General features: G+C 37.4%; 1 protein-coding gene across 4 annotated transcripts in view; it reads left to right on the forward strand.

Moving 5' to 3' along the window:
• Window positions 1–17,208: 17,208 nt before the first annotated feature.
• The window catches only part of LOC150097187 (interleukin cytokine-related protein 17.1-like), a 37,087-nt gene continuing 27,116 nt past the window's right edge, over window positions 17,209–27,179 (forward strand). For all 4 annotated transcript variants that reach the window (XR_016549684.1, XR_016549686.1, XR_016549685.1 and 1 more), the window contains exon 1: window positions 17,209–17,420. Coding sequence is in view for 1 of the 4 variants with exons in the window: in XM_090407436.1 (XP_090263562.1) it covers window positions 17,391–17,420 (30 nt within the window). In the remaining 3 variants the exon portion in view is untranslated. The remainder of the gene's footprint in view (window positions 17,421–27,179) is intronic.

Raw genomic sequence — 27,179 nt, forward strand, 5'->3', positions numbered from 1 at the left:
GATTTCGAGTCTAGTCGGCGACTAGAGGAAATTTTTCTAAGCCTTTTTTCGACCGGTTCTCGAGTTAGTCGATCTCTGGCACGGGAAAGCAGGTTTTTCCTCCCGAAAACTCGGGTTTTTCGTCCCGTAAACTCAAGAAAATCGACCGTAGAACCCACATTATTTCAAACATTAAAAATACGAGTGTTAGGGTTAGGGACCACGAGATGGCGACACCTGTAGAGCCGTCTCTCTCTTCACTGCATGCCGCTTAATTAGTGATAGCCTTGGGCCAGCTATCTCTGATTGGGTACCAGTGGAGATTGAACTGTCCACTCAGTCTCCAAAAGTTAGATAGGGCTTAAAGCGGCCTCGCCTACTCCTTATATATACGGGAATAAAAAGGAGTTAGCTGATTTTTTTCTTTTTTTCCAAATTTCGTACAGTTCTATTCTCATAGTTTGTTCTGTTAAGCCACTTCCCATTTCATGAATCTCTATATTTATAACACTTCTCTCATTAGTCTTATTTTCACTACAGGTTTTACGACCGCTCATGTGCGACGCTGATGGCACCACAACAATAACGATTTTTATTTAGTACATCGTATTTACATTTTCTGTGTGTGCATGTGGGTCGATAATGTAGTACGTACAGATTATATTCATCTACATTTCGGTTTAAGTGTACACTGAAAATTCAAATAAAATTGTAATTACTTTTATGAAATGGGCAATGAAGTTGGCTATACAATATGTCTACTCTAGCGCGCGCACACACACACAAACACACACACATATTCCAGTAATAATAATAATAATAATAATAGTAATAATAATAATAATAATAATAATGTGTAAAGCTTTGCTCCAAGTATAATATAAATACTGTATAAGTCTAAAAAGAATGATCTCGTAAATATTGTTATGTGTTTATAGTGATCCCAGTTTCGCGAGTTTTGGTTTGGTCCATTGAAATTAGGGCGGAAGCAACTAATACTCTGAAACAAGTGCTTTATGTGTAATATCTGCGTGTATTCTTCGGTTCTTCTATAAAATAGCACTAATCAGTAGAATCGAAAAACTCGATCCCATTCTTATCCAACTTTCAATGAGTTTTTCATTTATTTCGTTTATGTTAAACAATTTTCCCTTCAGCGATAATCGCTTATTAATCGAATCCCCTTCAAGTAATGGATATCCGATCTGAAACCGATTGTTGTTGTTGGCTGCAGTACAAAGATGGTTCAGTTGCTGAACATCAGCGTTCTCACTTCGTTCGCTGAACTGACCCCTGCTCTAGATGAGCTTTTAAATGATCCACTGAAAAGTGAAGAGGATCCAATTCAGATTGTAGAACAGAAGATCCGACACCTTCTGGATTTATACTGCAGGAAGAAGGAGCAACTGGAAGGCAAATTTAATGACGATGAATATGCGAATGATGGCAGATAAAGTGGGAGAGTGGCGTATGCGCTTGGAACGGTGTGTTACTGGAAGAATATTGGCAACGCGAGTCTCCTTACAGAAATTCGTAGAAACATGAGGGAATTGGACTACTTACATGGCATTGTCCACATGGAGCGAATCTTTGAAGGATTCGATGAACCATCGGGAATGATTGGAGAGTTGCTGACGATGCCCAAGAAAATGGCTATCGAACTCAAAGATCAGTGAAGGAATCGCCACTGACTTATTTCCTGAGGATGGCGAATGCAGCCAAACTGGTGTTCGATGACAGCATGCGTTTTGTGGATTTTTACTGTACTTTAACAACCACCATGTTCCATGGGAATTACTACAGCCAACCTTACCTGCTGTTGCTGAACCTTCAAGTATGCAGCAACAATAAAGGTCAATGGTAAATGGCCACACTGCTATATCGGTAGGATAAGAGATAGCTTGCTTGCTGGTAAGTACAGACTCCGATTGAAAATTTTCTTCAGAATCCTTTTGATTTGTTTCATTTACTTCTTTCTCTCCTTCTATGTTTTCCACATCATTTTGATGTTCTTCATTTTCACTTTCATCTCCTACTGATAATAAATAAATTTCGTGTGATGATACAGCTTTCCCCTTTTTTACGGGAGCTCACAGTACCATCTAGTCCCCCAAATTTTATCCGGGCTCCGGAACCGGCATAGGCTGACAGATCAGACTTATGGCGGGTTAATATTCCTGACTGTAATCTGTGTGTGTCCTGGGATAGATTTGCCTGCAATAATTATGCAACTTCTACGATACTTTATAGTTAATATTAAATTTTCTAAATAGATTAAACTCTTTTAATGTAATTCTAAATATATATATTATTTACACTTTTAAATATTCCATGTAATTGAATCATAATTAATTTAAAAGTGTAAATAATAATTTCTTTATTAATAAAATAAATAATAAAATAATAAAATAAATTCTTTTTTAAAAAAAAACAACTTTTATCTTTATACTAAACTATTACCATATCTTTTAATATTTTTTCGGTATTCAGAATTTTTGTAGCAACTATGATGCTTGTCAAACAAAATCAACGTTCTCAAAATCAATAATCAACATTGGAATTGAAATCTTTCACAGAAAGATGTAATTAAAATCTTTCTGTGAAAGATTTCAATTCCAATGTTGATTATTGATTTTGAGAACGTTGATTTTGTTTGACAAGCATCATAGTTGCTACAAAAATTTTGAATACCGAAAAAATATTAAAAGATATGGTAATAGTTTAGTATAAAGATAAAAGTTGTTTTTTTTTAAAAAAGAATTTAAATGCGATCAAATTAAGCTTGCTAATCAAGGTAAAAATTGGAACTTCATGAACTGTAAAGTTCAGATATTCTCACTAAAAATAAAAATTTTGAATTTACGGTAATAAAAATTATAGCAAAAATCATATTTATGGAATTACAACATTTATTTATTACAAGATGTATTCCAGCTTTGATTTTTTTAAGTTGCAGTAATAAGCATAATAATTCCAGCTTCAGTTAAAACGTAGAGGCAATAAGTAACGATAACTTGCTATGCTCGCTAACATGCACTTATTTACTCGACATTTTACCATAAAACGACTAGAATCTTGATGTACAAAAAATTAACTGAAAAACCAATTTAATTTATATATAATAATAAACTTGAAATTCAAATGCTCTATTTATGTGATATAGAAACTGCTCTTACCCAACTAATTAATACAAATAGCAGCAGCACACAAAAAAACCTCTGTTGTCTCTGGAACGTGTTTCAAAATGATCGCAAAAACTTTCTTTAACTCAAAAACTTATTTACTCTGTTTACAATTTTCAATTATTAAACATCTAGTATACTTGCAAAGAGGTTAGCAAACTCTCTATTAAGTTACTTTTACAAACTGTATATCAACTTCAAATATGCCAATGGATTCTCTTATTGACACTTCTTGTTACTGTTAATCTAAATCTTAATTGTCCAAATAAAACACATTATAAGAGGAATTGCACAAAAGTGTATAACTTACAAAAGCTGTGTATCGCACATTCAGTCAAAGGTCTTGCACAAAAAGTCCTAAGGCAATTCTCTCCTCTCAGATCTTGAGCTTCCTTTAGGGAATCTGGCTTCAGAAATATCTCATCAGAAAAATAGTGGACTGTGAACTGCGCCCTGCAGTACTCATATAGAGCTCCAGCAAAAAGTAATTCTCCCACGGCGAAAAGAAAAACTTCCGAGCGAAGGTGCTACGGGTATTTTGTCTCGCCTTTTCTCCTCTGCTTGGGCTCGCCAAAAATGAATGGCGACTGCCTCCTTTTTCTGCCGCTTCCGCTAACTCGAATTGCCGCCAACTATCAACCAGGATTTCTCTCTGACCTGGGAGCTTTTCTCTGGCGATTGGAACATCTCCTTTCGGCAACTCGAAGCCTTCTCTTAAGACTGGAACTGGGAAGCTCCTCTCTGGCATCGTCTGGAAATGGGAAGCCTCTCTCTCTCTAGCGACCACTTGATCCGGGAAGCCCTATATCGTTGGCTTTGTCCCCTTTTATTATGCCTCCTCTGAGACCTCTCACGAAGTTTGTAACCCCCGAAGAATTCGACATGATTCTTTCATCTTAAGTTTCAAGTTCGGAGGTGTATACGTGCAGAGCTTGTAAGCCTTTCTCATACACACAAAATTTAATAAACAACATTTATAATGCCGCCAGATCTATTACATACAGCTCTGGCAAAAAACATTGCCTTTGTCTTTAACACTCTAACATATTCTTATTAAAGAAGTAGATGCAGTTAATTTCCAAAGGGCTATTTAAAAAAATATCTAATATAAAATATACAGAGACAAACAAGGTTATTTTTTACAACATTCTTATGGGACTTGACCTAAGTAAAAAATCAATGTAATGTGCTTTGGAATATTTAAGCTACAATCGAGTTTTTACAATATTGATAAGAACAATAGTCTAAAAGTCCAGGTAGTCCAGCGAAAACCATCTGTGACAAAATGAAACTAGTTTATTTATTTAAAAACACAAAAATACAAATTTATTAAGTATATCTTTATGGAGATCATAATTAAAGGACTGTCATAATAATAATATTAAGAAGAAAAAGAAGAAGAAGAACAATAGATTTCTACAGATGTGTCTCATCTTGTTTTGGTATTATCAAAATTATCAAGTTTTTCTGAAGCATTATGAATTTTGCTATTTTATTATTATGCCGCTAATATTTCTTCAAATGCGGCACTATTTACAACAAAACTGGCTAAGTTATGTTGAATATATCAGTTCGTAAATATACTCAACATCCCTTTGACCTAATAAAAAGGTAGAATGCTGATGAAGTTTCATCAGGAACATTTTTCATTCATTACAGGAACTTGCAGATCATTTACAAATTGATATTCTCCTCATTAACGAGACTCACCTACGTCCCTGCGATAATCCCAAACTCAGAAACTACTCGTTACGTAGAAATGACAGACTCAATGCCAGAGGTGGAGGCACTGCCATCTTTGTCAGAAGAAACATCCGCTATAATGAAATTAAGACTAATACATCTAACCTCGAGGAGACAGGCATTGAAATACATACCAACAATGCTGGCAGCTTAAAGATTTATCCTGTATACAACCCCCCCCTGGCAAACCTCTTCTACCCTCTGATCTCTCTCAGCTACTAGATACAAATGAAGCAATAATTGTAGCAGGAGATCTCAATTCCAAGCATTCTTTATGGAACAACAAGAGTTTTAACAACAACGGAATGATCCTTTACAATTTTGCCTTGAAGAGAAACATTGTTATTGCAGGCCCGATCGAGCCAACACATTACGGAGCGACCGGCAGACTTGATGTTTTGGATATTGCTATATTTAACAACATTTCTCATCAATTCGAACTTCAAGTGGTTGACGAGCTCAGCTCAGATCACAATCCAGTACTTTTAAGTTTAGGAGGGGATCCTGAGCTGATTTCCAGCCAATCCCACGCTAACTTTGCAAAATTCAAGGCTAAAATGAACACTATCATAGGCTCAGTACCTACTATCTCCTCCCGTGAAGAAATTAGTCAGCAATATTGAATGTAAAATCCATTCTGGCTTATCTACAGCTTGTTCTATTTCCACCCCAGCTCAAGTAAACTTACTTCCTGAAGAAATCTTTGCTATAATTAGAAACAAAAATAGACTCAGACGCCGCTATCACAACACGCTTTCTCCGCAAGACCGTCGAGAACTAAATAGAGCGTCCAACCTAGTTCGTTATGCCTTAAAAGATCACAGGAACCAGCAATGGAAAAGAAAACTCTGTTCTCTCAAAACTGAAGATAATTCTCTGTGGAAATTGACTAAAGCTCTCCCTACGGATCGCTCTAACATCCAGCCCATTCATAACATAACATAACATCACTAGCCAGAAGAGTAAAGCAAGATGCTTTTATTCCCCGTTGTCTGATAGGGAGGATGAATTGAAGGAAAGATTTATGAGCAGTTTCCTCATAGTTTGCTGCCTGTTTAATTAGATCGTTGGGGTGTGTAGAGATCTTTGAGAAGAATTTTTCCGCTGTGGTTAGTAGGAAGGAGTAGATGTAAGGGATGTTTTTATCTCTATGCAATTGAACATTCCTTACAAACCACGGTGCATCCAAAATCATGCGCAAACACTTATTTTGCACTCTCTGTAGCCTGAGGATGTTGGTGTTGGATATGTGGCTCATGCATATGTCACTATGGGGCAGATCGTCAGCAGGTAGAGGAGTACTTTGATTCTGGTATTTAGCTTACTTTTTTTATTTATTAGAGGGTAAAGTTGTGCGATGGTTTCAGATGCTTTCGCGCATAAGGCTTTAATGTGTGGGTTGAACGTTAATCTTTTGTCTAGAATTATCCCAAGATATTTTGTTTCTGTTTGCCAGGGAATTTTGGTGTTGAATAGATAAAGGTCCCCCTTGGGAGTTGTCAATCTTCTGGTGAAAAGTATCGCTATACTGCAAGAAAACTTACTAGTTTTAGTAGGTTTTCTTGCAGTTTTTTAGTGACGAGATGTGGTTGTAGAGATCTGGCAAGTACTGCTGTGTCATCCTCATAGAGTGCTAAGATGGCTGACATTGGGTTATGTGGGATGTCTGCCATATATATCAAGAATAAGATCGGTGCCAGTAGGGAACCTTGGAGAACTCCCGCAGAGATCCGTCGCTGACTTGAAACTGTACCGTTTATTTTGACTTGTATGTGTCTGTCCTGGAGGTAAGATTAATTAGGTAGACGACTCTTGATGGTATGCCTGCTGCGATGAGTTTGTGTAGTAATCCGAAGTGCCATATCTTATCAGAAGCTTTCGCTATGTCAAGGAAAACTGCTCCAGTGTGCTGGTGCCCATTGTAGCCGGTGGTGATGTACTCAATTATCCTATTAATTTGTTGAGTAGTACTGTGATATTGTCTATAGTCAAATTGTTCCTTTGGAAGGATATTTAACTCGTTTACTGAGGATGGGAGTTTGGAGAGGATGTTTTTTTCGGCAATTTTGCCTAAGTTTGAGATTAGGCTGATGGGTCGACAGCTTTCAGGCATATGTGGATCTTTACCTGGTTTATGCACTGGGACCACATCTGCGACTTTCCAATAGCTGAGGAAATAGATAAATCGGAACATGGCGTTGATTATGGTGGTTAGATGTACGACAGCTCTTCGGGGAAGCAGTTTAATTATTTCGATTTGTTATGCCATCTGGGCCAAGGGCTTTTTTATTCTTTAGCTTCTTTAGAACTTCATAGATTTCCACTGGTGAGGTGTTTGCAGGTTTGTTGTTGCAGGTGCCGGTGAGGTTTAGTGCATGTCTGATATGGAGGTGGATTTTTATAGACATGCTTGATGTCCAAGTTGTCGTATGTAGGGCTACACTGTTTTTCTAGGTTCTTTGCTATCTCTTCAGCTTTTTCTGCGTTCGTGTATACTAGGCTCCTGTCTGACTTGAGTGGGGGAAGATATTTGTTTTTGTTTCTGAGGCTTCTTAATATGTTCCAGATGGAGTGTTTGCTGGGTGATATAGAGGCTAGTTTGGCTTCCCTTGTCTCGTTCCTGTGAGCTATAAGTGCTTCTCTAACTTCATTGTTCAGTTTGTTGAGGATCTTTTTGTCATAAGGTGCACGGGTGTTGTGGTACCTTTTCCTTGCTTTATTTTTGTCCCTAATTAAATCCGTGATGTCTTCGGGTAGTCGGTTTGGCTTAAGAGTGGTTTTGGTAGATGTGACAACCTTTACGGCTTTGTTGATTTGCTGGGTCAGGCTTTTAACAGCATTTTCAATTTCTTTTATGGATCTGATGTGAGGGACAGGTCCAGGATGTTCCGATAGTACTTCTGGTAGTTTTTTCCATGAGATGAAGGAGTGGGGGGAGGCAGCAGTTGTTCTTGCTTTCCCAGCTGGAGCAGGATTGGATTGTGATCGGATGTCAGCTCGTTTAAAAAGTCTAGGCTATACTGTAGCTTAATATTTTGTAGGATAGCAATGTCAAGTATGTCGGCTGTGCCATACGTACTATGATGTGTTGGGCCTGCCACCACTGCATAATTTGAACTAGAGTAGCTGAAGAGGGTGTAGCCGTTTCTGTTGGTGGTTTTGCTGTTCCATGCAGGGTGTTTCGTATTTAGCTCACCGGCAATGATGACTTGTTCTTTATTGCCCAGGACGGCATCCAGATCTGAATGTAGTAGATTCTTTGATGGAGGGTTGTAAGCTGCATAAAGTGTTAGTTTCCCAGCTGAGGTACTACTATTCATGTGAGGCTCTAGATTTCTGGTTGTGGGGCTGGTTACAGAGTGGGGATCGATGTGGCATTTTATGAAAATGGCAGTGCTACCGCCTCTGTAGTTTATTCTGTCGTTTCTGTGGAGGAGGTATCCACTAACTTTGGGGTTGTCTGCTGGTCTTAAGTAAGATTCATTTATTAGGATGTTGTCTGGGTTGTATCTCACTGTGAATTCTTGGAGTTCCAAAATCTTGTTTCTAAGTCCGTTCGCGTCCCAAGCGATGATCTGTAGGGAAACTGGGGTGCTTCTGTTTTTATGCATTTATGAGAGCTACTAGGATGGATTTGGTTTCTTGTAGAAATCTTTTTCTTAAGTCCGATGTGGAGTTAGATTTGCTGAAGTCTTGCAGCATATTTGCGAGGGAGTTTGTGATGACGGCTGCTAAATTTGGGTGGTATTGTTCCTGAATGGCCTTTCTTGAGCGGACTACATCTGCGTAGGTCTTCGTCTGCCGTTTGTGGTTTGCTTCGATCGGCGCTTCTGGTTGCAGCAGTTGGTTCAGTATCGTGTTTTGTCGACCTCTGGTAGGGTGAGGAGCTGGGGCTACTGCGTAGATTAGTAGAGGGAGCAGATCGTCTGTTTTTTGGGTGTTGTATACAACCTTTGTAGTTTGCTGGATGCGGGCCTCTGCAGTTTGCAGATTTAGCATGGTTGGATTTTGTCTTGGTGCAGATGTTTGTGGGGTGACTCTCACCACATTTTAAGCCCTTGTATTCAGCTTTACATAATCTCTGGGAATGACCATACTTTTGGCACCTGTGGCACTGTCCTGATGAGGTCCTTTTTCTTAGTGGTTCTGGGCTGATTTTTAGTTCGCAGATTGATGTTAGGTCATATATGTTTTTGTATGCATGGCGGATCTCTACTAAGACGAGTAGCATCGGATTTTTGTCTGCTCTGGTCATTCTGCTGACCTTGATGGGTGGTAGGTCTTGGTAGCAGAGATCGGCGACTATGTCTTCAGTATGTATGTGCTCTTATATTCCATGGAGAACCACATTCAGGCTCCTCTCGGAGTCCAGGCTGAAGGTGTGGTATTGTACACCTTTATTGTCTAGCTCCTTTGTGAGTCTGCGGCAGTCCATTATATTGGCAGGCTGGATTTTTATGCCATCGTCTAAATTCTTTGCTGTTGTGTATGCTATCTGTAGACTAATCATAGTGGCACTTAGTTCTGTCCACCTGTTCTTTTCTCTTAAGATAATTAGAGGCAATTTCTCTTTAGTGGAGGCAGAAGGGCAGAGTTGTGTCCATCTTCCTCCATACCTTCATCTGTGGGTGGTTCTGTCGTCTGTTTTGCGTTTTTTCCGCGGGTGGGTCTCTCCTTGTTCCTGTAGGGGGGGGGGGAATTGGAGACCACCAAATCCAGTTTTTCCTCTGTATTAGCAGTATCCTCGCTTTCCTCATCGTCCCTCGTTGTTTAGTACAGGTTCAAGTAGCCTGGCCATTCCACTTCAAATTGTTTTAGTAATTGTTTGAGTAGGCTTAGCGACAGACCTTTGTCTAATGTCAGGGCGTCGGCGTCTATTTAGGTCATAATTACGTCTAGTAGGTTTTGATGGGGGTAGGTTAATTACTAAGACTGAAGATTAATAGCGAATCCTTACTTTTCGCTGAGCAAATCTCAATCAAAAACCGCTCCTTTGTTTCGAATGCACCTGGGAAAGTTTTCCACAAGTTTGCTTTCTGCGACAGCTACCGTTAAAATCCAATGACGTATTTTCTTTTACAGAATTCACTACAATTCCTAAATGGCATCTAAATCAAAGTCTTACCTCTATATATCAATCAAATTGCATCTAAATCCAATCCGAATTCGTAACACACCATTATTCATACAATATTGTACAATTCATATCAATTCCAAATTCTGTCCCCAGCCCATTCATGGAGAAAGAGGCCTTGTTTACAGAGATGATGAAAAAGCCGGAGCTCTCGCTGACGCTCTTCAACTTCAGTGTCGGCCTAATTATGCGCATGCGTATTTGGTTTTCAAAGAGAAAATACACCGTCGAGTCCGTACTGCGCTCCGGCAGCCTAGCAGCCGTGAAAATATTTGTCCCACCTCACCTAAAGAGGTTTACTCAATCATTAGGAAGCTTAACAACAAAAAAGCCCCTGGCCCAGATGAAATTAACAACAAAACAATCAAGGCCCTTCTGCACAGAGCTGTTATGCATTTGGTAGCAACCATAAATGCAATACTCAGAATAAACTATTTTCCAACCCGATGAAAACAAGCAGATATAATCCTCATTCATAAGCCGGGAAAAGCGCATCAGTTACTGCAAACTTAGAGACCCATCAGTCTCCTTTCATGCTTGGGAAAAATTGAAGAAAAAATCATCCTCAATAGACTTCAAGATGTGGTGAACAATAACAACACAATACCGAAAGAGCAGTTTGGGTTTCAAACCGGGCACAGTAATACACAACAAGTTCACAGACTGGTCAAATTTATCACTACTGGATTCAATTGGCGACAACATACAGGAGCTGTTTTTCTGGATGTAGCAAAATACTTTGATAAGGTTTGGCACAAAGGCCTCATCTATAAATTATTTATGGCCAAAGTTCCGCTCTACCTTATCAAACTTATCGACTCCTTTCTAAAAAACCGGAAATTTCAGGTCAAGTTCAGAGGACTCAAATCCTCTTTGAAAAGAATCACTGCAGGTGTTTCTCAAGGCTCGTTGCTCTCTCTGCTGCTTTTTAACATCTTCGTTGCTGACGCCCCTAACACGACATCAAACACCACAGCTTGCTATGCAGATGACATGGCAAATTTTGAGTAGATCTCTCAGGCCGACCTTAGCTACACAGCGCTTACAAACCACAGCAACAAACCTAGAAAAATGGCTCAGGAAATGGAGAATAGTTGTGAATGCTGACAAGAGTACTGCCATTCTATTCACAAGATGGAAGGCATCCCACTACGGGAGAAGACAAACTTTTCAACAAAACTATTCCATGAAAATCCAGCACCAAATATTTAGGTATTCAACATAAACTCAACCGCCTCAACTTTAACTGCCACATCGACTATGCCTGCAGCAAGGCAAACAAACTCCGCAATTATGCAACTTTATTCTCTTCTCAACCGAAGAAGTCCTGTCAGCACTGAAAACAAACTACACATCTACAAAATAATCATTAGACCCACATTAAGTTATGGATCACTGGCTTGGAGTCACACCCCTCCTGGCAACATAAAAAAACTACAGGTCATCCAGAACAAATGTCTCCGTATGATATTCAATGCTCCGTGGTTTGTCAAGAATACTCTCCTCCACCGAGACGCTGACATTCCTGATATTCACGTGTTTCTCCATGATACAGCAATTACATATTTCACCAAAGTCATCCCAATCAACTCATTCGAGAGTCATCTAACTACGACGAAAACGATAGGTGGAAACACAAGCGTCCGAAAGCGGCTCTGTTCATCGGTACAGACGCTCCCACACTGCCCTAAAATGGGTTAGCCAGGTGCTCTATAAATTCTCATTAATTTAAACCATTTTTCATAGAGATGAAGCGATTATAATCCAAGGGATTGAGATCCATCCAGCCACAAAGGTTAAAGGTATAGCTAGTTATGCAGATGATATGGCAATTCTTAGCAGATCTCTCAGTCCGAATATAGCTACGCAGCGCTTACAAACTGCAGCAATAAATGTAAAAAACTGGATCAGGAAATGGAGAATAACTGTAAATGCCGATAAAAGCACTGCCATTCTCTTCACAAGAAGAAAAGCATCTCACTTCGGAGAAGTTACTTTCTACACAGCCATCCCATGGAGATTTAGCACCACATATCTAGGCATTCAACTTGATAACCATTTAAACTTTAACTCCCACATAGTTTATGAATGCAAAAAAGCAAACTCTGCAATTGTGCAACTCTCCTCAATCGAAGAAGTCAAGTCAACACTGAAAACAAACTACGGATCTACAAAACAATTATCAGACCCTCGTTAATTTACGGATCGCCGGCGTGGGGTCACACTTCCTCCATCAAAAAAAGCTACAAGTTATGCAAAACAATAACTCCGTGTGATTTTCAACGCTCCATGGTTTGTCAGAAATGCTCTCTTACATCGCGATGCCGATATTCCAGATATTCCCACGTTTCTCCATAATATTGCCACTGCTTATTTTGCCAAAGCGGCTGTTCATCCCAATCAACTCATTCAAGAGTCATCTAATTATGACGAACACGATAGGTGGAAACATAAGCCCCCGAAAGCTGCTCTTCTTGTAGGTTCAGGCGCCCCCGTACAGCCCTAATTAAGGTGATCCAGTGCTCGCTAACCTCTAATATAAGTCTGTTTCCTAGCAATGAAGGGATCAGAATCCATGGGATTGAAATCCATCAAGCCACATACGTTAACAGTTAACAGCGAAAATAAATACATTTTTTTAATGAACAACAAATGGTGTTAAACTGCATTACTCGGCGTTTCCGATTGTGAGTCTTTAATTTATAACCAGTGGTATTTTATCAGAGATTCTACGCCTTTGTCTTTTGCTTAAAACTGCAACAGTACAATTACTTTGTAAAAATAACGAATTCAAACAAAAAGAAAGTTCGCACATGCTATCTAGCAGTATTTTTTTTTATGTGTGTGTGTGTGTGTTGATAAATTTGGGAGGGAGGGGTTAGCCATTAAAGGCGAATTAATTCTGTTATGAAAATTTTGGAAATAAAATTTCATTTTCACGCATGCACCTACACATGTTTCAAAAGATAAACTGTAGGGAAAATATCGCTACTTCAAAACTGCTGCATGATATCTAAATTAGCCGAAAATATGTACATAACAGTTGACTTCATAACTGCTGTTTATTTTGATTTGTAGTGAGTGATTAGGGGGGAAACCAAGAAAGTTGAAATGCAAAAACCTACACATTACGTTATAAAAATTATGCATTACATGATATGATTCAAGATTTACGTATGATAACTAATCTTCGAACTAAGATTATGAATAAAATTGGAAACTTAATTTGGAACAGATGGAGGCTGTATTAATTTTTAGATTCGGATTTTCATGAATTTATAAAATAATATAAATTATTTTATAAATTCAATTTGACAAAATATAATAATATTTGACAAAAATAATTATCTTCAATCAAGTTCTTGGAGAATTTTAAAATGTATTGGCGAATAAAATAATTAGCAAAAAAAAAAAATGATAGTGACATTGATCTTCCAAAGTGATACAATATGAAGTGAAGAAAGTATGAAAGGATTTCTTATTTTACAGTGGCATTAAAAACTATAATTATATGATAAAAACAAGCAGCAAAATGAATATAACTCATAGGTATTTAGTCTGATATAACTTAGATTCCGGTTACCGAGCAAATGGCAAGCAACTGCGTTTCTTGCTGTAGGCCACAGAACGTAGCTACTAACCTTCGAATATTAATACTATGTACGCCAGATAATGTAGTTAAGTGTTATTTTCAGCGTGAAGGATTATCGCACCTTCTAATGGACATGACAGTGAAACTACACCTCTTACCCATGTTCTTTCAGCAGGTGGACAGAATATTATCCAGGTTTGCTGGACGTGTATATGTCCACCAAAGAAATGGTATGCTTACATACATGAATTTTATGGAATACATGAGTTCCTGTTAGTTTTATATTCTAAGGAAAGAACAATGTATTTCAAATGGAAGTAGGAGCTCTCAAATATTTTTCAGTGGCCTCTAGTTTTTATATTATGAATTTAATATTTACAAATAAGTATTTTATTTTGCAACTATAACTACGCTGGGTTTTTTATGGTTCTTTGTGAGGAGTAAGGTTTTAAAATGAGGTCCCCTAGAGAGTGAGGCCCCAATCTTGCGCTTCATGCGCCTAATGGTAAATGCGGCTCTGGTTCTCTGGTCGATTTTCTTGAGTTTACGTGACGAAAAACCCTAGTGTCCAGCAGAAAAAAATCGGCTGTCCATGCCACAGATCCACTAACTCTGAAACCGACCAAAGAAAGGCTTAGAAAAAGTTTATTTAGTCAACAACTAGAATTGAACCTAGGTCTTTCTTCCAGCCGCCTAGTGTTATGGAGTGCAAATTCCATTTCAACAGAGTTACACGGGCTCAAAATAAATAAATAAATAAATAAAAATAAATACATAATAATAAAGAGTAAGGATGCATTTATAATGGTTGTAAATAATGTAAATGGTTTTATGGTGAACGGAAAAAAAAAGCAAAAGTGAAAGAATAATGGTATAGTGAGGCATATCTATAAAATACTTTTTAGATAAAGTATATAATTTTCAAAAGCAAAACAACAACAAAAACAATTAAAATTTGACTGAACCATGTATATGGAATAGTTATGAATAATATATAGTTTTTGTACATAAACGAGCTACACTGCATGTATAATATTTTAATAATATAGAAAAATAAGATAAACAACAAAAGAGCATAAAACATAATTGTATATAATTATTCATCTCTTTTATGTTTTCATCAAATATAATCTAAACTATAAACTGTAGGGAAAAGATAAACAGCAACGATGATGACTTGATACTAGCTGAAACGCATTTGTTTTTTTATTTCTGGTATGTATGACATTGATAAATCAACAACGTTTGAAAGAAAAAATATTTGGAAATCATTAAAAATCAAAATTGTGTTTAAGGTATCTAAAATACAGAGATATTTTTGTTTAATCCTTTATCCAAGTGTAAGCAGACAAGGTTTGCCTGAAGTATCTTCACGACTAGGCTACTTGTACATAGAGGCAACGAGTTGACATCAATTGCCTTTATATCCCATAACCTATCCATATCCTTTTTTTTTTGCTTACATTTGCATACAGAATTAAACAAGAATATAAGTTTTGGCGAGTAAAATTTAACTGATAACCAAATTGCAAGCTGGACAAATAATCATCTTTCAATAAAATTGTATTTGTCCAGCTATGATTCAGTTCAGTGCTTTCCGCTTAAACACGTTTGCAGCAATCACAAAAAAAACGAACGACAGAAAGAAAAACGTTTATCACTTTATGATAAGCTGCTTTCACACTTTCGACTGAAATATATGCTAGATGAGATTCGAATCCAAGTCTCTGTGATTAAAAGCACGTTGTATACGCTTCCTCCACGTATAGTATGATGAGTCTTAGGTATGAGCATTTCAGAACTGTCCATTAATAATAAATGGATTATTTTTTATTTTTATTTTATTTTTAAGTGCAGCTATAAATTCTTTGGGAAAGAGCAGATACCACATGATCAGAAGGACAGTACAGTTAATCCTACAGTTGCAACCACTATCTCCAAGTCTCCACCATCCTTCACAGTTTACTGTGGGCTTAACTGTAGTTAAGCCTATAGTACAGTACAGTTAAAGTTAATCTTCCAGTAGAGTTAAGATTACAGTACTGTTGTAATCGTGTTCAGTCTCCAGAGCAAGGATCTCAGTTATCTAACTTTGAGGACCGTCACCAATGGTATTAACGGTGTTGTAAAATTAAACGCTTGATGAAGGAGTTTTCATAAAAGATATATCTGTGTGAAGGGTATGAGAAATAATTAGTTTTATTGAAATTAACGTAACTGATATCTAAATATACCCTAATTATCACACATACAGCTGTTATATTAGGTACAAATATATATAAAAATTATATAAATTTTACAGAATTTTTTAAAATATTAATTATAGGAAAACATGAAATAAGCTTCATAGGAATAAAATATGAATTTATACGAAATAAGAAATAATAACCTAAGAGTGTTTACGATCTTCATTCGACATCTTAGAGAAGTACAATTAACGCCTTCATTGGTACGAATAAAAACACCTCTTGGTTCTAAAGACAAGATTTTTAATCAGATTTATCTTGAGATGAATATATTCGATCAACAGTAGCATAAGCGATTCCAATTTCAACTTGATCCGATGGCCAGAATCTAACCGATGATAATATTTCCGACTCTCTGTTATATGCATTAAAATAAGCATATAGGACTAATGCATCACACACGCCAATTGATATCAAAACATGCCATACACCATGCAAGTAAGGAAAATTTATATATTTACAGAATTGGCAAGTAAATTTATCAACCATCCAAAAGATAATCGCGGTGAAGGAGAACACAACGGATCGTATTGCTAATCTTTTAACCCGTTTTACTTTACACAGTGAAATATCTCTGTAGACGTTCATTAGTAGAACACAACCAAACATCATTAAAAAATGGGCATTTAAAACTGGATAAATGAAACAAAGAACTGTTCCCACTACACTCACAATGAACATCGTGCGATGGAAAGTCTTTCTGTCTTTATTTAAGATAGACGGAATCCATGGTATATGCAACCACATTCCAATGGAAGCCGTCATCAGCCATAAAATTGCTAGCTCATCAAGTAACTGCCCCAGAAGACTAAGTGTGGCATGAAAATAAGTCGAACATATTCCGATGATGAGGTATAAGATCCAAATTACGTACACATATCGATTGAAGGCCTGAGCGTACTGTTTGAAAAGAGACACTTGGAGTAACCCTATAACCAAAAACAAAATATTACGCACTGTATTTACGAACTCGGCAATTACTGGAGATACTGCATAATTTGGTTCACACCAGTCTACTGGTGAAGTTCCAGGCCAAAAAATCTGCCGCAGATTCATTTTGCTCGTAAATGCAAGCAACAAAAAAAATACTATTTTGACAAGTTAAATAAATTATTTCAGAATAGCTACGTTGTCACACTTGAAAAATATTTGTTTCTTTAATTATGTCGATAGTTTGCTGACATATAAACATTAACCAAACTTTGTCAACCAAAGCCTTATCTAAACTACCCTGACGTTAGTATAACTCATTTTCTTTTCCGTAACAGAACATATTTACAGGTGGCGCTGACGTGATACTGTTTATCGTACAAGTAAACATATGTGATATCGTTTGTTATACAGGTGCTATTTGGAAGTTATTACCGCTTGGTTTTACAGATAAAAGTTCTTTAAATGTTTGATTTCTAATCGTTTTCTTTACCGTTCTTAAGTATTGTAATTACTTTTATTATATGTTTTAAAATTGACTCATATTTAATTCGAAAGCATATTGCACAAATGCGATTCATCGCATGAAAATATTTGAATTACATGGAAAATCAGTAAGTAGTTTCTGCAATGTGTACCATTCTGCGTATTTTATCACGATTTCAAACAAATGTCTTTTTAGAAATCATGAAGTGATTTGCTTTCATTTTACTGGTTGCCAGCTTATTTTTAAAATACAAAGGTTGTGGGAATGCCATCAATAATTATAATTACACTCAATTTTAAAAGTAGCTAAGAATATCCACGCTGCAGAACCCAGATATAAGTTTAAAAAAAAAAATAGATTAAAATGCTATCATAAACTACGAAGTAATTTATGATAAAATAATAAAATGGTTTTGGTGTTTTTTTTTGTTTTTTTTTTTCATAGCACATTTGTTTATTTCTTTAGTTATATTCACGTTTTATTTTTTACTTGTTGTAAGAACATAATTTACAAATCCTTGTAAATATTTTTGTCTATGGTTTGGGAAATGTTTTCGTATGCAAAGAGTCTTCACGTTAAATACCGTAAGCATTTTTTCCCCCATTTGGATGACTTTTATATGAATAGTTTTGTACCGAATTGTTTGTAATTTAATTTCTATATACGTTGTAATTCTTAAAGTATTGAAAACATCTAAAGATAACGCACGTAAAATGCATAGCCTGGCAACTGCATTGATGTAGACAGAAGTTTAAGATGTGAGTTTCACAATTGATATTATTCATTGGACCCAAAACACACCATCCTTTAGCTTGAAAAACATGGACTCCAATCCCATTTAGGACACGAATAGCTTTTATAAGAGATTTTCAGCTGAATTGTGTTTGCCTTTTTCATACAGAAGTGGCAGAGTTTTTCTTCCCTTGACTCTGATTCTTCATGCAGATGAAACAGACAAACCGACCAGAAGAACACACTCATTTTGCAGACATAATACACTGATTCATAATTTTAGTTGCTTCAGCCGTAATTCTAAACAGTCCAACTCACAATTCTGAAACAAGTCCGAAATTGGCTAAAGTCCCATGGACACTATTTTGGTGGGAAAAAAAAATCCAGCAGGGATTTTTGTAATCATTAATCAATAATAATAAAGGTGATTTATTATTATTATTATTATTATTATTATTATTATTATTATTATTATTATTATTATTTTGATGAAATCTGATAAAAGAGCCATCCGAACTGAGGCCACGCAGCTGACATTCTCCCCTATAGCTTAACGACATTCAGACCGTGAATCGGATTCCCAGGAGGGACAAAACACAAGGCTTGCCACGACCCACCCTAGTCATAGTTCGTCTTACAAGCAAGTCCACGAGAGACAATCTCATAAAAGCCAGCAGACTGAAAAAAACCAGTTGCCAACGACGTAAGCGCATCGCAAGACAATACACCTATCTCAGTATTTAATACCATTCAACCAGATCTGATCTATCAATCAAGAAAAGCAAAAACAGAAAAAAATTACTAATTTTTCTGAATCAGAGATGCTAAGATATTTTTGAGGAAGTCACAAACTTCAAAGTCGATACCAATCAAAAGCTTGGAATACATAAATAGGCTGCAGTGAAAACAAAAGACTCTTATTTAGACCAAAAAGAAGACCTCAACACAACAAAAAATGAATGTGAACCATTAGACAGATGTAATAACGCCAAAGCACATCAGCAATTCTACTTTTGCTTCACTCGATGCATGGAAACAACACACAGTTCAAACGAGAGGACACTCCATCCTGCATATTAATATCAGAAGCATTTGAAAACATTGGTTAATTCTACAAGCATATCTGAAGAATTTCACCGGTGTTATTGATATATTGGTGCTAACGGAAGTATCCGTTACTAATGATAAAGCAACTGCCTTCCAGATTCCAGGCTTGGAACAACGTAGATCCTGCCGCCAAACAAAAAGAGGGGGTTTGAATATTAATATTTACCGAACATAAATTAATAGCAAAAGAAACTGCTTATGAGTTTGAGCATGCTGAAATCCTTTGCATCAAAATCATTAATACCGCCAATCAACAGCACCCCATAATACTTAAATGCTATTTACAGGCCACCAAACTTAAACTTAAACTCAATTATTGGCGTTCACGCTAAGAAATATACTTAACGGAATACCTAATAATAATCAGCGACATAAACATAAATATTGCAAACAAAAACCATTACAACACTGTACAATACTTAGATACGCTGTCTATATATAACCTAACACCATGTACTAGAGAAGAAATATATAGTGGGAAATCTTAGAACTGCTTCTTACTTAGATCATATAAACATTCGGGCACCACCAAATATTTACACTGCAGCAGTCATAAAGTACAAAGTAGCAGACCATTACTTCACGGTCCTTAACCTGCACACTAAGACAATATCCATGCAATACTTCACATATGAAAAGCAACACGAAACAATAATAGACGAAGAAACAGTCAGCCATGAAATAAGAAAAATCGACTTGAAATACATGGGATCATCACCAGAATCAACAGTTACCGTATACAACAACATGTAACTCACACTGGAGGAAATATATATAAGAAAGTTGCAAAGAAAGTAGTCAAAAACAAGCCAAAATCCTTGGATAACGCAAAACATAATCTTACATATACACTGGAAGGATATCCTACAGAAACAATTAAAGTGATATCCAAATAACGCAGTATCAAGAAATCGCCTTACAGTGCAAATCAGAAATCCGAAAAAAGAAACTACTACAGAGACAAATTAATCTTTCTCCGCACAAAATAACATGAAACAAACCTGGTATCTGTCAACGAGATGCTAGATTGTGCTCCCAATACCACCGCCATTGAAACCATAAAACACAGCTTCATGAAAGACGCAAAATCTATCCAATAACTAGAAAATGAATTTAACCAATACTTTGTAAACTCTATCAAAGAACTACAGTAAAACATTCCTCCAATCACAAAAGGACCTTGTAATCGGATCACTAGCAAAACAGACTTTATGGTTCCCAACTATAAAAAAAGCAGAACTTCTCTCTGTAATACATCAAATCAAACAAGTAAAGCTTTTTGATGAAAGCAAAGCAAAGCTATTTAAATGAAATAATAATAAAATGGGATAAAAATTTCCATCAAAGTATTAAACTTTCTCCCAACGTGAACTTAAACACTCTCCTCTTTGCTGACGACCAAATAATAATTAAAATTCTGAAGATAACTTAAAGAAAGATATTTTAAATTTAAATGGGATAGCCAAAGATTATGGAATGATAATATCAACAGAAAAATAAAAACAATGGCCTTTAAAGGACAAGTTCCATTAAGAACGAAAATAGTAAGAGATAACAAGATCTTAGAACAGGTGAATTCATTTAACTACCTAGGATGAATGATCACATATGAAAATGAAAACGATGTAGACTTAAAAAGTGCAAAATATTTAAAAATAACAGGTGTAATTAACTCTATATTTAAATCAAACCAAGTTCAAAAACTAACCAGACTAAAAGTATTCGACATGTTAGCCCTACCAGTCCTATTGCATGGAAGTGAAATCTGGACAATAAAATAAAAATACAAAGAAAGATTAATAACGGCTGAAATGAAATTTATGAAAAAAATTGCAAAAGTATACTACAAAGGAAACCAAGAAATTATGAAAGAATTAAACCAGGAATCGGTAATAGAAAAAAATTAAAAAATATAAACGCAAATGGATGGAACACGTTCAAAGAATGAAAACAGAAAGATTACCAAAACGAGCCTTAAATTACAAACCATCAGGAAAAAGAAAATCAGGATGTCCACTGAAGAGATTCAACGATGACTGCTAAGGCCAGAACGGGTCACTGTAGGCCTAATTCCTTGATAGGCATGATGATAATGATGATGAAACCAAGCAAAGCCCAGGAAACGACAGTATAAGACCTAAGGATATCAAGCAACACGCAACTAGCCTAGGCCTGATCTCACTAATAAAATTAATAAATAAAATATTTAAAACCAGACAAATACCAAGTATGTTAAACACTGCAATAATTACATGGAAAAAGAAATTTAATCAATAATTACAGATCATAGCAACACTACCAATTATCAATCAAATTATGAAGCGAATCTTACTAAGGAAACTCGCAACATATATACAGAGAACTTTCACATTATCCCCAAAACTCAATGATGAAATACACATCCAAACACATCCCGGTTTTCCGAAAAATAAGGGAACAACATCTCTCTTAGAAGATTTTACGGACGTAATTAATATCCTCTTAAATAAAAACAAAATTGTCACGGTAGTCTCTATCGATTTGATTAAAACCTTTGACACACTAACACATCAAACCTTATTAGAAAATCTAAAACTTGTCGGAATAGATCGGCCTCTGCATACGTGGTTTAGAAACTACCTTCAAAATAGAAAACATATCACACGCATCGGGTCAAACAGCACTAGAGAGCTGTTTGGCCAGTAATCTGTGGAGTGATCCGGGAGCTGTTCTCTCCTTAATTCTATTTAACATTTCTATGCACGATATTAACCAGCTACCTCTCGAAGACAGATTTTCCAATACGCAGATGATAGAGCCATAACATCCATCCATAACAATGCAAGCATAGACCAAACAAATATGCAGCATGACATATATCCGTTCATTCACTGGCTCACCAGAAACTCCATACACTTAAACTCTGATAAGATGAAATTAATTATATTCAGAAGCTCTCCAACATAAAAAACAGAACAGTAAACCCACTGCCATCATTCAGGCTGAACCAATACGATACCTTGGAATTTACTTTGATGCAGATATTAACTGGAATAGCCACATAAACCATCTTCAAAGCAAACTGCGAACAATGACTGGTTAAAAGCCATAGTTTCCACACTCAAAACGCTAAAATACAAAGCACTATGCCAAAAATATACGCTATAACAACGCATGCTTTCTGTACACCCTACAAACTAAATAGATTAATGTCGTTGCAGTACAAAATCATTGAACTGGTCTTTTGGGAACAAAGAGACAATATCGACTTTATATACACTGCAATGTCAGAACACAAAATACTAAAAGAAACACTTATGTCACTATTCAGCTATGCTAAAATATTATTTCGATGCCACCTACAGGACATCCAGAAATACATACCGTATAATAAGACCTCAGACAACTAATTATATCACATATATTACATATAAATATAATAATCACTACGGAAAGGCTACTAGTAGATCGGGATTGAGTTTTGGTTTTGGTTTCGATCAGTACGACGTGTTTCGCAGCGCTCTTCATAGTTAATACAGCAGTGATAAAAGTTTTTGAGATATAATACATGATTTGTTCACAGTTACTTCTACATTAAAATATTGATTGTTTGATGTTCCTCCTTTAGCGTCAACAGCGTGCTCGATCAGCAGCAGGTAAGACTTTTATTTCATCACCTAAAAAAATTTTCAGGCCCTCTCCTGTTCCCTGCCCTGTGCAGCACTTGGTGGTTGTAAGGGATAAGGCAGGTCCTTCCCCCACTCCAAGTCTAGATTTAATTATGGATTCACCATATGAGTATCTCCCTTTCAAGGAACTTATAGCTATTTTTCGGTAATATATTACACACGAAATGGCCAGGTAAGGTTGAAGTCCATCAGATTATGGAGGTAGAGACAGAAGACCCTCAAACCTCCATACTTTCTCCCAACCTTACACATGACAGCATTAATTCCCCCGATTCAACAACCGACGTAGATTTTAATGATTACCAGGAGGTCAGCAGAAAGAAGAGAAAGAAAGAGTCTCTTGCTGCAGAATCTGAATTAGTACCTCAAATGGACACATCTGCACTATCTGCTGGAAGAACAGAGACCGATACATTGACACAGCCCAAAGAGAGGATTCCACTAGTAATCTTGAGATGTAAAGAAAAATGATCGTCACTTGCAGAGACGATGAAGAACAATAAAATCAAGTTCTCATCAGCTAAAAACACCGACGATGGAGTCCACATACAGCCCGAAGGAGCAACGGACTACCACAGCTCACCAGACTTATGGATGAATATAAAATCGCATATCACACATACCAACTGAAAAGTGAAAAAAACCTTAAGGTAGTCATCAGAGGTTTGGTAGAAACCATAACATCTGAAGAGATAGCTACTGACCTCAGATCACAAGGCTTGGAGCCGATCAATATTTCTCGCATGTATCCAGCAGACAAGCGTCCCATGCCTCTGGTCTTAGTGGAGATCAATAAAGATCAGAGAGAAATTTATGATCTTAGAATAGTCCGCAACTTAGTCATCAAGACCGAACCACTCAGAAGAAAGGCATCTGCTGGTCAATGCCATCGCTGCCAAAAATATGGGCTTGCGGAAATGTTATGTAGGGCAGATTACAAGTGTGTAAAGTGTGGTGGCAACCATCCCTCGCACACTTGCGTCAAGCCAAACACCACACCTGCTAAATGTGCGAACCTGCTAAATTTTGCGAAGTTAGTGTGTGATTGGCTTGGAAGGAGTTCAGGATCCCCTCCTAAACTTAAAAGTACTGGATTGTGATCTGAGCTGAGCTCGTCAACCACTTGAAGTTGGAATTGATGAGAAATGTTGTTAAATATAGCAATATCCAAAACATCAAGTCTGCCGGTCGCTCCGTAATGTGTTGGCTCGATCGGGCCTGCAATAACAATGTTTCTCTTCAAGGCAAAATTGTAAAGGATCATTCCGTTGTTGTTAAAACTCTTGCTGTTCCATAAAGGATGCTTGGAATTGAGAACTCCTGCCACAATTATTGCTTCATTTGTATCTAGTAGCTGAGATACAAATGAAGGAGCCCACATCCTGCCAATTACAAGGGTTGTTCTCTCCTCCAAAAGTCTAGACAGGAGTTAGTCCCGCCCATTCAGAAAAATATCATGAGATCTACGCCTGAAATCAGAGCGCGGGTAGTTACACCAGATAAATCTTATGCTTCTGTGGTTTCCTCGCGTAACACCGAGGTACTCCCTGCAACTAGCAGTCAAAACTCCTCAGCAATTCTCGTTGCCTCGCTAGATTAGATGCTAATGGCCTTTAGCAAAACAAATCCCAGCCAGGCCGACACCAACAAATTCCTTAGGAATACCCAAGTTATCTTCGCCATGATTAATGACTAATCCGGCTTCAACATCAAATTCTATGCAGATAGTATTCTGGAATGCAAATGGTCTTAACAACAAAATTTTGGAATTACAGGAACTTACAGATCACTTACAAATTGATATTCTCCTCATTAACGAGACTCACCTACATCCCTGCGATAATCCCAAACTCAGAAACTACTCGTTAAGTAGAAATGACAGACTCAGTGCCAGAGGTGGAGGCACTGCCATCTCTGTCAGAAGAAACATCCGCTATAATGAAATTAAGACTAATACATCTAACCCCGAGGAGACAGGCATAGAAATACATATACCAACAATGCTGGCAGCTTAAAGATTTATCCTGTATACAACTCCCCTGGCAAACCTCTTCTACCCTTTGATATCTCTCAGCTACTAGATACAAATGAAGCAATAATTGTGGCAGGAGTTCTCAATTCCAAGCATCCTTTATGGAACAGCAAGAGTTTTAACAACAACGGAATGATCCTTTACAATTTTGCCTTGAAGAGAAACATTGTTATTGCAGGCCCGATCGAGCCAACACATTACGGAGCGACCGGCAGACTTGATGTTTTGGATATTGCTATATTTAACAACATTTCTCATCAATTCCAACTTCAAGTGGTTGACGAGCTCAGCTCAGATCATAATCCAGTACTTTTAAGTTTAGGAGGGGATCCTGAGCTCCTTCCAAGCCAATCACACACTAACTTCGCAAAATTCAAGGCTGAAATGAACACTTTCATAGACTCAGTACCTACTATCTCCTCCCGTGAAGAAATTGACGCGGCAGTCAGCAAGCTTGAATGTAAAATCCATTCTGGCTTATCTACAGCTTGTTCTATTTCCACCCCAGCTCAAGTAAACTTACTTCCTCAAGAAATCCTTGCTCTAATCAGAAACAAAAATAGACTCGCTATCACAACACGCTATCTCCGCGAGACCGTTGATAACTAAATAGACCGTCCATCCTAGTCCGTTATGCATTAAAAGATCACAGGAACCAGCAATGGGAAAGAAAACTCTGTTCTCTCAAAACTGAATATAATTCTCTGTGGAAAGTGACTAAAGCTCTCCGTACGGATCGCTCTAACATCCAGCCCATTCACGGAGAAAGAGGCCTTGTTTACAGAGACGATGAAAAAGCCGAAACTCTCGCTGACGCTCTTCAACTTCAGCGTCGTCCTAATTATGCGCATGCGGATTTGGTCTTCATAAAGAAAATACACCGTCGAGTCCGTGCTGCGCTCTGGCAGCCTTGTAGCCGTGAAAATATCTGTTCCAGATGAAATTACCAACAAAACAATTAAGGCCCTCCCACACAAAGCTGTCATGCATTTAGCAGCCATTATTAATGCAATGCTGATATTAAATTATTTCCCCTCACGATAGAAACAAGCGGACATGTTCCTTGTTCTCAAGCCTGGTAAGGGACCTCAAATGCCACAGAGCTATGAGTCTTTTATTATGCCTGGGGAAAATCGCAGAAAGAGTCATTCTCAACCGACTTAATGAGGAGGTGAATAAAAATAACATAATTCCGAAAGAACAATTTGGTTTCCGTACTGGACACAGCACTACACAGCAATTTCACAGACTGACTGAATTCATCACTACAGGCTTTAACTGGAAACAACACACAGGAGCTATCTTCTTAGATGTTGCAAAAGCTTCTTTCGATAAGGTGTGGCACAAAGGAATCATCTATAAATTAATTTCAGCCAACATCCTTCTTTACCTTACTAAAATTATTGACTCCTTTCTAAAGTACCGTAAAATCCAGGTCAAGTGCGCGGAATTCGCTCTTCACTGAACAAAATCACTGCTGGTGTCCCTCAAGGCTCGCTGCTCTCACCACTGCTTTTTAACATCTTTGTTTCTGATGTTCCTAGCACATCACTAACCACTATAGCTAGTTATGCGGATGATATGGCAACTCTTAGCAGATCTCTCAGGCCGAATATAGCTACGCAGCGCTTACAAACTGCAGCAACAAATGTAGAAAACTGGTTCATAAAATGGAGAATATCTGTAAATGCCGATAAAAACACAGCCATCCCATGGAGATCTAGCACCAAATATCTAGGCATTCATCTCGATAACCATTTAAACTTTAACTCGCACATAGTTTATGCATGCAAAAAAGCAAACTCTGCAATTGTGCAACTCTATTCTCTCCTCAATCGAAGAAGTCAAGTCAGCACTGAAAACAAACTACGGATCTATAAAACCATTACCAGACCCTCGTTAACTTACGGATCACGGGCCTGGGGTCACACTTCCTCCACCAACATCGTAAAGCTACAAGTTATTCAAAACAAGTGCCTACGTGTGATTTTCAACGCTCCATGGTTTGTCAGAAATGCTCTCTTACATCGCGATGCCGATATTCCAGATATTCCCACGTTTCTCCATAACAGTGCTACTGCTTATTTTGCCAAAGCAGCTGTTCATCCCAATCAATTCATTCAAGAGTCATCTAACTATGACGAACACGATAGGTGGAAACATAAGCGCCCGAAAGCAGCTCTGCTCATCGGTTCAGGCGCCTCCGTACAGCCCTAATTAGGGTGAGCCAGGCGCTCGCTAACCTCTAATATAAGTCTATTTCAAAGCGATGAAGGGATCAGAATCCATGGGATTGATATCCATCAAGCCACATCAGTTGTCAGTTAACAGCGAAAGGCCACTCGAA

The sequence above is a fragment of the Typopeltis vanoorti genome, chromosome 17 (genome assembly GCF_054136105.1).
Source record: "Typopeltis vanoorti isolate ZY-2024b chromosome 17, IOZ_Tvanoo_1.0, whole genome shotgun sequence".
Taxonomy (NCBI): Eukaryota; Metazoa; Arthropoda; class Arachnida; order Uropygi; family Thelyphonidae; genus Typopeltis; species Typopeltis vanoorti.